Genomic DNA, 17,955 nt, shown 5'->3' on the forward strand with positions numbered 1-17,955 from the left:
AGTGTTGTATGGACTAGCTCTTGGAGTTAGTGTTGTATGGACCAGCTCTTGGAGTTAGTGTTGTATGGACCAGCTCTTGGAGTTAGTGTTGTATGGACCAGCTCTTGGAGTTAGTGTTGTATGGACCAGCTCTTGGAGTTAGTGTTGTATGGACTAGCACTTGGAGTTGGTGTTGTGTTGGATACGTCTTTGATGGTTTCTCTGCCATTCTTCCCCCATCAACACCAACAGTATCTACAGAGTGAATCTGGGCTGTGCCTTTTCTGCCGAGGCAGCAGAGCTACAGAGCTTAGTCCCAAATGGCACTGTATGCCCTAAGTAGGACACTACTTTTGATCAGAAGTAGTTTGCTATAGGTAATAGGATGTCATTTGGGACACAGAGCCACAGCACTTAGGATCATTTACTCTGAGCAGCTTTGGCTCATTGACTCAACCCACTGTTTTCAGACTATATCCGCCTGATGATGATATGCCATAATGCATCAGTGACTGGATTATATCTGAACATTACTTCCTTGTTCCAGAGCACATGGAGGATGACCTGTGAACTCATAAACTCCAGTGAGGTGGAGAGTGTGTGTGTGTGTGTGTGTGTGTGTGTGTGTGTGTGTGTGTGTGTGTGTGTGTGTGTGTGGACGTGTTTAACTATACTTGTGGGAACCAGAAGTCCCCACAAGAATAGTAAACAAACTAAAATTTGACCAACTGAGGACATTTTGTTAGTCCCCACAAGGTCAAATGCTATTTCTAGGGGGTTTAGGGTTAAGTTTAGAATTAGTGTTAGTGTTAGAATTAGGTTTAGGAGCTAGGGATAGTTTTAGGGTTAGGGTTAGGAGCTCGGATTAGGGTTAGGGTTAGGGTTAAGGTTAGGTTTTGGGGTTAAGGTTAGGGATAGAGTTAGGGAAAATAGGATTTTGAATGGGATGTAATTTTGTGTCTCCACAAGGTTAGTTGTACAAAACTCTGTGTGTGTGTGTGTGTGCTCATGAACTCATAAACTCTAGTGGGGTGGAGAGTGTGTGGGGGTGGTATATGTATATGTGGCAGAGGTGGCAGGGCTTGAAGCAATTATCCTCTGTCTTAATGCAACACTACACAGTACATAGTTATTAGGCCTACTGCTGCCAGCCTGGATAAGCATACATAGTTATTACCTCTTCCACACTGTCTTCCACACAGTCTGGTCTGAAGATGTGAAAAGTACATGAACTCTGTACGTGTTTTATCTGGTCTGCGTGTACCCGAATTGGATTGGTAACCTCACTCCTCAGATTGAAATGCCTTGAATTGCTAGCTTTTTTGGTGGTGTAGCTGGCTAAGACGTTGTCAAGAGGGCTGTCACGTGTGTTTGCGAGACAGAGGACCTGAGATGAAGTTGCGGATTTGTGAGGGAGGAAGATGTATTGTTAAGTAAGCAGTTTGACAACTGTTACATAAGCAAACATGCTTATTATCTCTCCCACACAGTCTCCTATATTTACATTTACATTTACATCATTTAGCAGACGCTCTTATCCAGAGCAACTTACAAATTACAGTCTGGTCGGAAGGCTGAAAAGTACATGAACTCGGTGAATGTGGTGAATGAAAGCTTACCCAAGTAAACTTCAGCTCAGCTTTAACAAAAAGGGTAATCAGGTGCTCAGTTGAGGGGACAATTCCGAAACATTGTCCTTACTCCAGGACACTTCAACAGGTGACTATCCCAGAAAAGAAAAAGGAACACTGTCTGCATATACAGAATCTTTGTTTTACGGGACAGACAAGCAGGCTAAATGTACTGACTCTGTCAGCATATACAGAATCTATGTTTTACGGGACAGACAAGCAGGCTAAATGTACTGACACTGACTGTTCTCTTTCTGGTCTCTGACTCAGTACGCTTTCCTTCTTTCTTTCTTTCTCTCTCTTCTCCGTAGCAATATTTCCACGCTGGAGGAAACGGTCTGAAGAAGACGTTCCTTGAGAAAAGCCCTGACCTCAAGTCCCTCAAATACGCTCTGAGCCTTTACACACAGCCTACTGATGCCTTGATCAAGAAGTATATATGCACCCAAACCTCTCAAGGTAAGGACACTGAGCTAGTAGATATGCACCCACACCTCTCAAGGTAAGGACACTGAGCTAGTAGATATGCACCCAAACCTCTCAATGTAAGGACACTGAGCTAGTAGATATGCACCCAACCCTCTCAAGTTAAGGACACTGAGCTAGTAGATATGCACCCAAACCTCTCAAGTTAAGGACACTGAGCTAGTAGATATGCACCCAACCCTCTCAAGTTAAGGACACTGAGCTAGTAGATATGCACCCAAACCTCTCAAGTTAAGGACACTGAGCTAGTAGATATGCACCCAACCCTCTCAAGTTAAGGACACTGAGCTAGCAGATATGCACCCAAACCTCTCAAGGTAAGGACACTGAGTTAGTAGATATGCACCCAAACCTCTCTATGTAAGGACACTGAGCTAGTAGATATGCACCCAACCCGCTCAAGTTAAGGACACTGAGCTAGCAGATATGCACCCAAACCTCTCAAGGTAAGGACACTGGGCTAGTAGATATGCACCCAACCCTCTCAAGTTAAGGACACTGAGCTAGTAGATATGCACCCAAACCTCTCAAGTTAAGGACACTGAGCTAGTAGATATGCACCCAACCCTCTCAAGTTAAGGACACTGAGCTAGCAGATATGCACCCAAACCTCTCAAGGTAAGGACACTGAGCTAGTAGATATGCACCCAACCCTCTCAAGTTAAGGACACTGAGCTAGTAGATATGTACCCAACCCTCTCAAGTTAAGGACACTGAGCTAGTAGATATGCACCCAAACCTCTCAAGTTAAGGACACTTCCCCCAGTATATACACCCTAACCACTCAAGGGAAGAACACACTTCATCTGTGTCACCAAATGTCTCTGAAAGTCCACAAATGTCCTCTCTAGAGGTTAGGGTTAGAGTTCAGGGTTGGGGTCAATTCCATTTCAGTCAATTCAGGAAGAAATAACAATTCAATTGTTTTTCTCATAGAGAAGCATTGAGGGAAATAGGAATTAGAATTTCAGTTAACTTCCTCAATTGACCCTAACCCTGTTCACAGGAGGCTGGTGAGGGGAGGACAGCTCATATTAATGTCTGGAATGGAATGGTATCAAACACATGAAAACCATGTGTTTGATGAGTTGGATACCATTCAATTTATTCCGTTACAGCCATTACTATGAGCCCGTCCTCCCCAATTAAGGTGCCACCAACATCCTGTGACCCTGTGATAGTTCTCCTTGCTTCTCTTACAGTGGGCTACAGTGTTTTTCCATGTCAGCTTGGTTTCTCTCCAGTTTACCGTGTGAGATGGTTATTGCAGTAATTGCATCTTTCCATCATCCACTGTCTTCTTCAATCCCTTTCTCTTTCTATTTTACTGTTGCCTCTTTCTCTCTCTCTCTCTCTCTCTCTCTCTCTCTCTCTCTCTCTCTCTCTCTCTCTCTCTCTCTCTCTCTCTCTCTCTCTCTCTCTCTCTCTCTCTCTCTCTCTCTCTCTCTCTCTCTCTTTCTCTCTCTCTCTCTCTGGCGCTCTCTCTCTCTCTCTCTCTCTCTCTCTCTCTCTCTCTCTCTCTCTCTCTCTCTCTCTCTCTCTCTCTTTTGCTCTCTCTTTCCCTCTCTGTCATTCTCTGTCGCTTTCTCTAACTCTATGTCACTCTATCTCTCTCTTGCTGTCTCTATATCTGTCCCAGTTCCATGCTGTGTTTAACTGTGTCTCTGTGGAAGTGTAGGTTTTCTGTTTTCATGACAGAGTAGAGCTACCTGATGGTCTATCTAGGGGGATGGGACCTCAGTGTGGCTTAGTCCAGCAGAGCAGAGCAGTGGAGCTGCACGCCTTTCTATTTCCTCAGTACTCAGCCTAGCATGACACTGGTCCTCTACAGGCTGGAGAGGAGAGGAGAGGAGAAGAAGGGTGAGGAGGAGAGGAGAGCAGGAGATAGGTGGAGAGGAGAGGAGAGGAATGGGAGGAAAAGGGATGAGAGGAGGAGAGGGGAGGAGGGGAGTGGAGGGGGAGAGAGGATAGGGGTGGAGAGGAGAGGGACAGCAGCCTCTGCAGACCTACTCTCTGAAAATCTGTGGTGTTTACATGTCTATTCTGTTGGTTAGCTTTAGGGCAACTAGGGGTTGTGAGAGAAACTCTGGAAGAAAGAAAAAATATTGTGCCACTTGGTTCATAGAATCCGTTAGACTAGCAGAGGGAGGATGGCTAGTTTATCAGCCTGCTAGGTTGTTAGTGGGTTTTAATATTGCAGATAGATTGTAGGTTCTATCAATGTAATTGTTTGCATCATTTCTAATCCCCCTTATTTTATTGTTTTATTCTACACTTCTTTCCCGGCTATCCTACCATCCCTAACCTGATTGGAGTAAACTAACAGACAACAATAATTCTACTGCTACAGCTATTTTCACTCACATCTACAGTACCTGTAGTTAAATAATAAATAATTATATACTTCTTTCCACAAGTGCTGGATTTTCACCCACAGCGGCCAATCCACCATTCATTCTGATCTTAACTCTCTGATGTCCACAGATCAACCCATCTTTCCCAGTATAACACCATTTTGATATTTCCTTTAGCAGTACATCCCTCCATTTTACTGATGTCTTACAAGGGTCCTCAACCTCCCTATTTGTAACATTTCTACTGATATTGTACTAAAAATAAATACTTTTCCCAAGAGTATAATGATATTTCCCATTGACTGATCGTGGTTTTTCAGATCCCCTAACAAAACAGTTTGCAGGTCCATCTGAACCCGGATATTATGACATAACAACCATTCCTGGTCCTGACTCCAAATGCGAGCCACCGATGGACAGTACCAGAAAATATGTTATATTAATTATGTTTCCTCATGGCAGAGTCTGCAGAAGGCTGACTGTTCAATGCCCCATATATTGAGCATTGTTTTTGTAGCAAGTATTTTATATAGTAGCTTAAATTGAAATGAACCGATTGATGAGTCAATTGTTGTTTTATATGTCAGTTCATAGACCTGATGCCAAGGTATTGGGACATCAAAACACTGTTCCCAACTGACTTGAATTTGATATGGTTGTTAGTGTTGATTTCCCCAGGTCCAGGTCTTAATTGTGTTGTAGTAATGTTTCTCGTCCCCTCTCCTACACACACACACACATTTCCCCTGTTCCAGGTCTTAATTGTATTGATGTGATATCCCCCTCCTTAATCAGGATCCATTCATCAGCTCTCTCTCTCTCTCTCTCTCTCTCTCTCTCTCTCTCTCTCTCCCTCTCTGACCTCTCTCTCCCGCTCTGACCTCTCTATCTTTCTCTCTATCTTTCTCTCTCTCTCTCTCTCTCTCTCTCTCTCTCTCTCTCTCTCTCTCTCTCTCTCTCTCTCTATCTGTGTCTGTCTGTCTCTCTGCTCTCTGTCTCTCACTCTCTCTCTCTCTCTCTCTCGCTCTCTTTCTTTCTCTCTCTCTCGCTCTCTCTCCCGCTCTCACCTCTCTCTGTTAATGACACAACAGACACACAAACAACAGTACACATCTGTCTGTGTTACTACCCCCACCCACGTCTGTCTGTTCTGTCTGTGTTACTACCCCCACATCCGGCTGTTGTGTCTGTGTTACAACCCCCCTGTCTGGCTGTTGTGTCTGTGTTACTACCCCCCCAAATGGATGTTGTGTCTGTGTTACTACCCCCCCGTCTGGCTGTTGTGTCTGTGTTACTACCCCCCACGTCTGGCTGTTCTCTCTGTGTTACTACCCCCATGTCTGGCTGTTCTCTCTGTGTTACTACCCCCACGTCTGGCTGTTCTCTCTGTGTTACTACCCCCCATGTCTGGCTGTTCTCTCTGTGTTACTACCCCAACGTCTGGCTGTTCTCTCTGTGTTACTAACCCCCACGTCTGGCTGTTCTCTCTGTGTTACTACCCCCCACGTCTGGCTGTTCTCTCTGTGTTACTACCCCCCACGTCTGGCTGTTCTCTCTGTGTTACTACCCCCCACGTCTGGCTATTCTCTCTGTGTTACTACCCCCCACGTCTGGCTGTTCTCTCTGTGCTACTACCCCCACGTCTGGCTGTTCTCTCTGTGCTACTACCCCCACGTCTGGCTGTTCTGTCTGTGTCCATGTTTCTGTCTCTCTGTCTGTCTTTCTCTCTCTCTTACCCCATCTTTCTCCTCCTCATCCTCTCTCTTGTTCATCTCTAGCTCTCTCTTTCTCTCTCTCTCTCTCTCTCTCTCTCTTACCCCCCTCTCCTCATCCCTATTTCTCTCTCCCTCCCTCTCTTTCTCTATTATCCCCACTCTCTTCCTTTCTCTCTCCTGGGTCTGTCATTGAGTGCACCTCCATATTTAATGTTTGTTTGTTTGTTTGTTCTCTGCTCCAGAGAGGGTAGTGGTCCTAAATGTTTGGAGTCTCTGTGTAGGCCAGCACTTTGCGTTACCATTCTGTGTGTGTGTGTGTGTGTGTGCATGCGTGCCTGTGTCTGTTTGTGTGTGTGTGTGTGTATGTGCGTGCGTGCGTGCATGTGTTCCATTCTGTTCTGTTCTTTTACTCAGAGCTTAATGCATTTATCTACGGCTCCATATGTTGTTTTGTTTTCTCTGTAGCTTGTTTTTCTTATGTCATTGGTTTCCAGAGAACCCTACTTCTCAGTGACACAGGAGGAAGTGGAGTGAGTCATTCACTTCTTGTTGCAGTTTATGTTTCAGTCACTACACACAGGGGTCTCTTCTCTACCTTTCTGGATCATTGTGTGTGTAACCTTATTTGAGATGCAGTGTTTCTGTCTTTTTTACTTTCTGTCTCTCCTTTTCTCTCATTCTGTCTCTCCTCTCTCTCTCTCTCTCTCTCTCTCTCTCTGTCTCTCCCCTCTGACTCTGTTACAACATGTGGTTGTAATGACTTGCAGGTCCGTGCAGGTGACGATTCTCTCTCTCACTCTCTCTTTCTCTCCCTCTCTCTCTTTCTCTCCCTCTCTCTCACTCCTCCTCTCTCTCACTCTCTTCCTCTCTCCCTCTCTCTTCCCCACTCTCTCCCTCTCTCTCACTCCTCCTTTCTCCTCCTCTCTCTCTCTGACGGTAGTGTTATATGGTGGTCTCCAGATGAAGATTCTCGCTGTGCTCTCTCTCCTCCTCCTCCTCTCTCTCTCTCTCTCCTCCTCCTCATCTCTCTTCTTCTCTCTCCTCTCTCTCTCTCTCTCTCTCTCTCTCTGACGGTAGTGTTGTGTTGTTGGTCTGCAGGTCAGTCTACAGACAGCTCCGTGGGGGAGGTGTCCATGCAGGTGGATCTCATCTCTCACCCTGGCACTGGAGAGCACAAAGTCAACGTGAAGGGTGAGACACACACACACACACACACACACAAGCACTCGCACATCCCATTCCTGTACACACACACACACACACGCACACACACAGAGGAAGAAAGCAGAAACTGTGAAACAATTAAACCTGACTTTACAGCAACGATGTATCATTCTTAGTCAAATCTATTCACACCTGTAATGTTCAAAGAGGAACCACTGGGAGGAACATGGATAGTTGGATTGTAGTTGATGTATTCTAATGGTAAAGCTGTGGTCATTATCAGATGGATTGCTGCTACACTGCGTCCTACTGTCTGTTGGAGACTTCTATAGAGAATAATAACCACCATAGCATAAAAACACACTTCTGAAGGTATCATTAAAACCCTATTTTACAGAACACTAGTCAGACAGAGACAGAGACCAGTGGTTAAAACCCTATTTTACAGAACACTAGTTAGACAGAGACAGTGGCTGTGTTACATAGGCAGCCCAATTCTGATATTTTTTCCACTAACTGGTCTTTTGACCAATCACATCAGATCTTTTCACATCAGATATTTTTCAGAGCTGATCTAATTGGTCAAAAGATAAATTAGTGAAAAAAATATCTGAATTGGGCTGCCTGTGTAAATGCAGCCGGAGTGACTCACACTCAATGACCAGTGGTTTAAGAACACGTGTTTTATTTAAAAGTAAATGGACCAGTGGTTTTACAACAAGTAATTATTTAAGTTTACATAGTGGATGGATGGATGGATGGATGTGTGCATGGATGGATGATTTGATTGACTGATTGACTGATCGATTGATTGATTGATTGATTGATTGATTGACTGATTGATTGATTGATCGATCGATTGATGTATTAATTAATTAATTGATTGGTTGATTGATTGATTGATTGACTGTGATTGATTGGCTGATTGATTGATTGACTGATCGACTGATTGGTTGATCGACTGATTGACTGATCAACTGGTTGACTGATTGCTTGATTGATCGACTGATTGATTGATCGACTGATTGATTGACGTGTCTCTGCTGTTCCTTTGCAGTGGTGGGGGTCAACAACCTAAGCTGGCAGACCAATGCCATGTTCCGACCGTTCGTGGAGGTGAATGCGGTCGGACCGCACCTCGCCGACAAGAAACGCAAGTTCACCACCAAGACCAAGAACAACAATTGGTCACCAAAATACAATGAAACATTCCAATAGTAAGTCTGGTTTATTGTCTAAATTTAGTCTGGTTTATTGTCTAAATTTTGTCTGGTTTATTGTCTAAATAAGTCTGGTTTATTGTCTAAAGGTCTGGTTTATTGTCTAAAGTAAGTCTGGTTAATTGTCTGAAGTACATGTCACGATCGTCTTGAAATGAAGCGGGCCAAGGCGCAGCGTGAGATGCGTACATATTTATTACTTGTACAAAACAGCGAACAAAACAACCAACGATACGTGAAGTCCTTCGACACAAAACACAAATCAAAAGGAACAAGAAACCACAACCACAAAGTGAAAACAGACAGTTTAAATATGGCTCCCAATCAGAGACAACCAGAAAACAGCTGACACTCGTTGCCTCTGATTGGGAGTCACTTAGGGCAACACAGAAAACAACAACCTAGAAAACCCAACATAGAAACAACCCACACAGAACGAACACACCCTGGCTCAACATACAGAGTCCCGGAGCCAGAGCGTGACAGTACCCCCCCCTAAAGGCGCGGACTGCGACCGCGCCTCAAACGTAGCAAAACAGGGGAGGGCTGGGTGGGCATACTTCCTCGGTGGCGGTTCCGGTTCCGGGCTTGACCACCACCCCTCCATAATCCCCCCGTAGCGCCCCTGGTCCGGTCTGACCCCGCTGGCTGGATCTGGACTGGACATCGACGGAGCAGATTGCTTAAGCTCCATTGTGGAGCAGCTGACCTGTACCTGATCAGGCACCGGACTGACGACGCGCACCCCTGGCTTGGCGCGTGAGGCAGGAACGGACCGGACCTGGCTGACGATGCGCACCCCTGGCTCGGTGCGTGGAGCAGCAACGGACCGGACCGGGCTGACGATACGCACCCCTGGCTTGGCGCGTGAGGCAGGAACGGACCGGACCTGGCTGACGATACGCACCCCTGGCTTGGTGCGTGGAGCCGGAACGGGCCTCACCGGACTGACTACTCGCATCCCTGGCTTGGTGCGAGTAGCAGGAACAGGCCGGACCGGGCTGGCGACGCGCACCGTAGGTTTGGTGCGAGTGGCATGAACAGGCCGGGTCGGGCTGGCGACGCGCACCGTAGGTTTGGTGCGAGTGGCAGGAACAGGCCGGGTCGGGCTGGCGACGCGCACCGTAAACTTGGTGCGGGTGGCAGGAACAGGCCGGACCGGGCTGGTGACGCACACCGTAGACTTGGTGCGTGGAGCAGGGACAGGCCGGGCTGGGCTGGCGACGCACCCTGTAGGCTTGGTGCGGGGAGCAGGAACAGGCCGGACAGGGCTGACGACGCGCACCACAGACTTGGCGCGGGGAGCAGGAACAGGCCGGGCCGGGCTGACGACACGCACCACAGGCTCGATGCGAGGAACAGGAACAGGCCGGACCGTACTGGGGACACACACCACTGGCCCTACGCAGGGATCAGGAACGGGCCGGACCGGACTGGTAACACACCCCAGTACCTCTCGCCGTGCCTCCACACTTTCCCTCTCCTCTGTGACCGGTGGCCCCCTTAACCTGGCGGCCCTCTCTGCCAACCTTCTGCACCACTCTATCCCGTACTCCTGCTGCCCCGTCGTCCACGGCGTGAGCCCCCCCCTAAAAATTTTCTGGGCTTGTCTCTCCCCCGTGGACCAGGCCTCCATGGTTCTCGTCCAATTCTCTCTCCACTTTTCATAATTCCAGCCTTTCTCCTCATCACGCTGCTTGACCCCGTCGTGGTGGTTTCTTCTGTCACGATCGTCTTGAAATGAAGCGGGCCAAGGCGCAGCGTGAGATGCGTACATATTTATTACTTGTACAAAACAGCGAACAAAACAACCAACGATACGTGAAGTCCTTCGACACAAAACACAAATCAAAAGGAACAAGAAACCACAACCACAAAGTGAAAACAGACAGTTTAAATATGGCTCCCAATCAGAGACAACCAGAAAACAGCTGACACTCGTTGCCTCTGATTGGGAGTCACTTAGGGCAACACAGAAAACAACAACCTAGAAAACCCAACATAGAAACAACCCACACAGAACGAACACACCCTGGCTCAACATACAGAGTCCCGGAGCCAGAGCGTGACAGTACAATTAAACAATCTGATAGTAAGTCTGGTTTATTGTCAAAAGTAAGTCTGGTTAATTGTCTGAAGTAAGTCTGGTTAATTGTCTAAAGTACAATTAAACATTCTGATAGTAAGTCTGGTTTATTGTCTAAAGTAAGTATGGTTTATTGTCTAAAGTAAGTATGGTTTATTGTCTAAAGCAGATAACATAATCCTGTGTTTTGGCTTCAGTAATGTGTGTCTTGGTTGTACCAGGAGTGTTGCTCCTCAACAAGGAAAGGATTTGCTGTATAGTGGGAATGTAGACACCTGCAGTGACGCTGTCAAAACGTTTGGAAAAGGTTACAAATGAAACTAGAAATACTTTATCAGCATGATAGCAGAAAGTAATGAGATGATGAAGTGCTTTTAAAAATTGAGAAAAGAAAGAGACATTTCAATTACTTGAATAGTGAGAATAGAGAGAGGGGTGAGATAGATCACTCACCCTATCTATGCAGCTGTACCACTGTATGTCTGATACTGAGCCAGCTGCATTTAAAGCACAATGTAGAGCCTGTGTCCAAAAAGGCATCCTATTTCCTATACACTGAGTGTACTAAACATTAGGAACACCTTCCTAATATTGAGTTCCACCCCCTTTTGCCCACAGAACCGCCTCAATTTGTCGGGCATGGTCTCTGCAAGGTGTCGAAAGCGTTCCACAGGGATGCTGGCCGATGTTGACTCCAATGCTTCCCACAGTTGTGTCAAGTTGGCTGGATGTCCTTTGGGAGGTGGACCATTCCTGATACACACCGGAAACTATTGAGCGTGAAAAACCCAGCAGCTTTGCAGTTCTTGACACAATCAAACCAGTGCGCCTGGCACCTACTACCATACCCCGTTCAAAGGCACTTAAATATTTTGTCTTGCCCATTGGCACACACACAATCCATGTCTCAATGGCTTAAATATCCTTCTTTAATCTGTCTCCTCCCCTTACTCTACACTGATTTAATAAGGGATCATAGCTTTCAGCTGGATTCACCTGGTCTGTCTATGTCATGGAAAGAGCAGCTGTTTTCTGTTTTGTACACTCAGTGTCTAGTGCCCTGGTCAAAAGTAGTGCACTACATGGGGAATAGGGTGCCATTTGGGATGCAGACAGGGTCTATCTATGCAGCTGCATCCAATCCTCTCACTGTGTTTCTGATACTGAGTCAGCTGCATCTGACGCGCAGTCAGAGAGAGACAGAGAGAATGATCCTCCGTACTGCGTACGTAGTCTCTGGTGCTCTGTTAATGCCACCGTCCACCGACGGAGATCAATGTCAACAGGAACACTGTCTGCATATACATGCACTTCTTGTTTTGTTTTGTTTTATTTGCACCAAAGAAAACAACAATACAGATAAAAATGAAATGTATAAAACGGTGTGCAGGTGTGGTTGGAAGCCCAAGGGCTTATATGATACCCACACCAGAAAAAAACTATATACAATATATAAGGACAAAAATAAAAAAGGTTTGTTAAAACAGATAACAAAACTCACTAATTATAAATCTATAAATGAATTGATCAGTAATCATGAAAAAAATGTGTGCATGTGAATGTGTGAGAGTTAGTTATGGAGGAGATTACTGAGTAGTTTGGTTCATCAGGCTGACCCCGTCTTCGCTTGAAATTATTGAGGGATGATGATGTTTTGGCAATGTGAAGATAAGAATTCCAGAGTATGGTACCTCTGTATTTGATAGAGAATTGACTATGTGAGGTGCGGCAGTTGGGAGGGTGAAGGTTATCGCAGTGTCTTGTGTTATATAGATGGATTTCAGAATTAGCCTGGAAGAATCCATTGAAGTGTTTAGGTAAACTGTCTGGCAGGTAGGAGTATTTGTAGATGAAAGTGCATAATTGGCGTACATTAATGTCGTAAATAGACAAGATATTGAGTTTTGGTGCAGATGGCTCCAGGTAATTAGAGGAGGTGGCTAGTCTTGCAAATGTCTTTTGTAGGATGAGAAATGTGTGTAGGTAGGAGGCATATGTACTGGCCCAGACAATATTACATTAAATGAGATATGGGTAAATGTAGCTATAGTATAGAGTTAGGAAGCAAGCCTGATGTACCAAACTACTAATCTTTCTGATGATACCAACAGATTTCATCACTTTGCTGCAGACAAATTGAATATGATCTTTCCAGGAGGAAACTCAGAAGAATCTAGTGGATGTGACTTGTTCCATTTCATTCCCACCAATTGAGATTCTGGCTTTTATTTATATTTTTTATATATCTTATTCTTAGTAGTGAATACAATAAAGTTCATTTTTTTTACATTTAAAGATAATTTGATTTATCTGGAACCATTCAGAAAATTTGGCCATGCCTGAGTTGGCTTCATTAATTAGTGAATAAAAGTTATTGTGTGATAAAATCAAATTGGTAACGTCAGCAAAGAGAATGGGAAGTTCGGTAGAAGAAACAGCAGCAAGGTCATTGGAATAACAAAGGTCCAATTATCGAACCCTGTGGCATGCCTCAGGATATCTTGGCCCTGGTAGATGCACAGCCGTTTGCATAAACAAACTGTTCTCTATCATAAACATAACTATAGCCAATTTTTATGTATAATCATGAAAACCGTAATAATGCAATTTAGAAAGTAATATTTAATGATCAACTGTGTCATACGCTTTGGATAAATCTAAAAAGATGCCAAGAACGTCTTCATTGTTGTTCAGGGCTGTAAAGATTTTATCTACAAGTTGCAAAAGAGCTGTGAAGTAGTTTTTATGAAACCATATTGGTTTTCTAGGATTTTAGAAAAACATGGTAGTACAGATATTGGCCGATAATTTGTAAGATATCTTGGATCCCCAGATTTATAGAGGGGGATAACTTTGGCAATTTTCTAATCTTTAGGAACAATACCAGTTTGCATAGATTTGGTGAAGATATACAGTACTCAGAGGCTCAGTAAGCCAGGAAGACACTGATTTCACCAAAGATGTACCAATGTCATCATGACCTGCTGCTGATATCTTTAAGTTACCAATGACCTCCATCACCTCCATTACATCAGGATGATCAAACTAAAGCAGAGAAGGTAAATGTCCCTTAATGTAATCCAAGAGATTTCTATCAGCGTTCTCTATTTTCTTTGACAGAGAGGAACCCACATTCACAAAAAAGTTATTAAATTCACATGAAATAACATCAGGATCACTATAGGTCTTATTTCCAACAATAAATTGAGATGGGATAGTTGTAGATGATTTTTCTTATTCATCAGTTGATGTATGGTTTTCCAAGTTGACTTTATATTATTCAAGGATTTTTAGAATTTGTTAGTAAAATATCTTCCTTCCTGATGCGCTCTCTCTGTGTGTGTGTGTGTTTGCGTGCGTGCATGCGTACGTGCGCGAGCATGCGTTTGTGTGCTTTTGTTTGAATCTTCAGAAGCCATTAGTAGTCTGTGGATAATTAGGTAGGATCCTAAAGAAAAGGTTGGCTTGGAAATAATGGTCCCTCTGAACACAGACGTTTAACTCTGTTGCAAAACATAATTGAAGTGTCCCTCATTTCAGTCAGTTACAACAATGAACCCTCTCCATTCATAGAGATGTCACCGAGCCAACGTCTCTCACTGACAAATTATATATATTATTATACACATTCTTATACACCCTGCTATGGGACAAAGCCATCTGGCCTCTCGTGAAATGCTCTCAGTTCTCATTGATATTAGCCTTTCTACATAAGGAGAGTGGCGTGTGTGTTTGTGTCTGGTTTCTGTGCGTGTGTGTGGTTTCTGTGTGTGTGTGCTTGTGTTCGTGTTATCTAACCAACCTTTAGCACTGTGGTGTCTGGTCTCTGACTGAATGAGTTCCGTTGTCTAATCAATCATTCAATTAATCAATCAGTCATACAACATGACATGACCTCTCCTTTCTGACTGCAAGTTGTTGTTGTTGTTAATAAATATGTTATTGATGTGATGTTGATGTGGCCTACGGTTGTCTAGCGGTCTAAGCTACTGCCTTTCAGATCACATATACCGCTGCAGCATGGGTTCTTATCCAGCATCTTTCTCTCTATCCTGTTCAATAAACTACTACTGATGTTGATCATGTTGTTGTCTCTCTTCCTCCCCAGTATTCTGAGCAACGAGCACGGTCCAGAGTGTTACGAGCTCCACGTCTCAGTGAAGGACTACTGCTTCGCCAGAGAGGACCGCATCATCGGCATGGCGGTCCTCCAGCTCAGAGAACTGGCCGACCAGGGGAGCTGCTGTGCCTGCTACCCCCTGGTGAAGAGTATCACCATGGACGAGACCGGACTCACCATCATGAGGATACTCTCTCAAAGGACCAACGACGAAGTGGCCAAAGAGTTTTGTCGTCTCAAGACAGACACACGCTCTTCAGAGGAGGTGGCCTCCTAGTATGGAGATGTGATGGAGGGATGGATGGAATGAATGGATGATTGCATGGAAGGGAGTAGAGGAAGGGGGACAAGGGGAAGGAAGGAAGGAAGATGAAGGCTGACTGAGTTGAGGAGTTATGTTGTGTGTTTTGGTGCATGTGCGTAAAACATCTGTTGGAATGTTCATTTTAAACTACAGTATGTACCAGTGTTTACTTACCGTATGCTCAATATTAAGTACTATATTCTACGAGTTATGTTAACGAGACATGAAATACCTTTTTGTACAACATTTAGATTTGTTCCGATAAAGTGCCAAACCAGAGGGAAAAAAGTATAACAACAACAACAAAACAAAACAACAAAATATAACGGTGATGAATTATGGTGATACTTAGTATGTTTGAAGAAAAATTTGCTTGATTATTTGGTTCAGTGTAAAATCATTCTCTCTCTATAAAACGGTGGCATTTTAATCGTTAAAAATCGTTCATTTGCACCCTTGTTTTGTTACTCGTCCCCTCACACAGCACTTGTTGTGCATGTTCCGTTTACAACCATGTCTCTTCCATCATCTCACAGTGACCACAGGGTCAGGGTCCATGTACCCTGGCCCTAAAACTCTTTGTATTTAAGCCGAAACCTGAAAAGAGACCATTTTTTTAAACGGCGATGACTGCTATGTAAACCTTCATAGGTGTTTGTAATTTTATAACCATGACAACAACAAAAAGCCTCCAGTGCTGTCAGTCTACACAGAAAGGGTGGATCCTATTTTCTCTTTTTATTTTTGCCTGTAATCTTTCCGTTCAGCCATCGGCTTCCAGCCTTTCTGTACGACCACTGTGAACACGAGCTTTGGAAGGCAAGCCTACATAACATTGCTGACGGTTTGATATTGTTGTTTCATATTTATTAAGATTACTTTGTTCCTGAGAAACTGCCAAAGTTATATAAAAATGTTTGTACAAAAGCAATCCATTACATGTATGAAAAAGATATATGTACATGTGATCTATTTACTTTTACAATGCTAAATATCTGATTGTTGATGGGGTGGTTCTAGAACTTTATTTTTTTGAGTTTGTGTGAAGCTATTTACAAGATTTGAGAGTCGCCAAATGTTACTTTACACATGAGTTGAATTCAGCATCTGCCATTTGGTTATTTTTTTCTTCATAAAGGAAAGAGTCTAACATTGGGTAAATATGCAACATTCCTATGTATTGCACTGATGGCGAATTGTATGTCATGTAAATATATTTAGTGAGAAATTGTACAAAACAACAGTCTCCTTTATTTCCAACACATTGTTCAAAGTGGTTTTTAGTTGTTACATAATCTGATACATTAAGTCAGTGATATAGTCCTATAGGCTGTAGCCTCTATATACAGTATGTATTACCAGAAGAAATTCCACTTCTCAAATGGCATGAGAGAGTAATGTACTGTATGGCCCACAGAGATTCTGTAAATCACTAGAGGTTAGGGTTGATTTCTTGGTGGGATTAATTTGAGCCCATGGCCACAGGGGACAATGAAGTTACAGATTGCATCTTTAAGTCATTCTATTGTATGAACCTTCCTACTAAAAGATGCAATCTGTAACTTCATTGTCCCCTGTGGCCATGGGCTCAAATGAAACCCACCAAGTAATCAACCCTAACCTTTCCTAACCCTCTCCTGGGGGACCACCAGACAGTGCTCATTTTCGCGCTAGCCCCAACATTCCGAGGATGACAATACTTTAACACTAATCAATAGAGAACATTTTCAATGCCCCTTTTGAAGCTCAGAGTGAGAATGAAATTACTCACAGGTCCTGTTCAGACTGGGTGTGTCAAAAACAAGGAAGTCATTTCATTGGTTCTAGCCAGCGGAATCGAGGGGTGTGTCCGAGCCCTATGGGCCCTGGTCAAAAGTAGTTCACTATGTAGGGAATAGGGTGCCATTTGAGACACTGACCAATAGAGAACACTCACCATGGGCTATTCTTCTGTGTAGTCCCGAGGCAGCTAGCTAGCTAATCTTAGCTGCTTGCTCATTCTCCCCAACAATCGTGTTATTGTGGAGAGCTGAAAGGCTTCAATAGACAGACCAGTCTTTAATTAGTCTGTACAAAGAGCATTTTGGGATCTTGGGACCATAATGTTCTATTTGCAATTTTTTTAATATATTGTATTCTTTTGAACTTAACAACATGAATTGGGGTAATTCGATACTACTATAAGTAGAGAACATTGAACAGAACAAGGCTATGTCAATAACTACATTTTGACAAAAATGTCAGATAGACCCTTATAGCCTCAAGGTCTCGATTTATCAATGTCATCCTATTGTCTACATCCCAAACAGCCCCTATATAGTACACTTCTTTATACCATAGCCAATAGGGCTATAAATTCCCCATAAGGCACAGGGTGTCATTTGGGATGCAGTCTTGTCTTTGTTTTACAGTGAAGGGGGCCTGGCTGGCTGCTGGAGGAGAGCTATTTATAATTCTGCTGTTGGATGCATGGTGCCTTCAGAGATCGAGATCAATTCCTCTCTCTCTCTCTCTCTCTCTCTCTCTCTCTCTCTCTCTCTCTCTCTCTCTCTCTCTCTCTCTCTCTCTCTCTCTCTCTCTCTCTCTCTCTCTCTCTCTCTCTCTCTCTCTCTCTCTCTCTCTCTCTCTCTCTCTCTCTCTCTCTCTCTCTCTCTCAGCACACAAGCTGTAATGTCTGAGCTAGGCTCATAGAGGCTCAGCCTGAAGCATTTGAAGCTAGCTAACACTTCCTGCTGGGCAAGGTTGTGTCTTAAATGACACCCTATTCTCTACATACTGCTATGGGCCCTGGTCAAAAGTAGTGCACTAAGTCTCCATCGGCGCAGACGCACGTCACAAACAGTATGGGTGCCTTTTGTAGATATTCTCGCCCCAATGGTGTAAACTCTGTAATGTA

The 17,955-nt window shown here is 44.1% G+C and overlaps 1 protein-coding gene across 1 annotated transcript in view; it reads left to right on the forward strand.

Moving 5' to 3' along the window:
- The window catches only part of LOC311120654 (protein unc-13 homolog A-like), a gene marked incomplete at its 5' end in the record, with an annotated part of 40,382 nt that extends 25,051 nt beyond the window's left edge, over positions 1-15,331 (forward strand). The window contains 4 exons of the mRNA XM_084195239.1: positions 1,922-2,069; positions 7,264-7,356; positions 8,387-8,546; positions 14,744-15,331. Coding sequence (XP_084051365.1) covers positions 1,922-2,069; positions 7,264-7,356; positions 8,387-8,546; positions 14,744-15,032 — 690 coding nt within the window. The remainder of the gene's footprint in view (positions 1-1,921; positions 2,070-7,263; positions 7,357-8,386; positions 8,547-14,743) is intronic.
- Between the last annotated feature and the right edge of the window lie 2,624 nt (positions 15,332-17,955).

Source organism: Coregonus lavaretus (assembly GCF_964263955.1).
Source record: "Coregonus lavaretus genome assembly, contig: HAP1_SCAFFOLD_5004, whole genome shotgun sequence".
NCBI classification, from domain to species: domain Eukaryota; kingdom Metazoa; phylum Chordata; class Actinopteri; order Salmoniformes; family Salmonidae; genus Coregonus; species Coregonus lavaretus.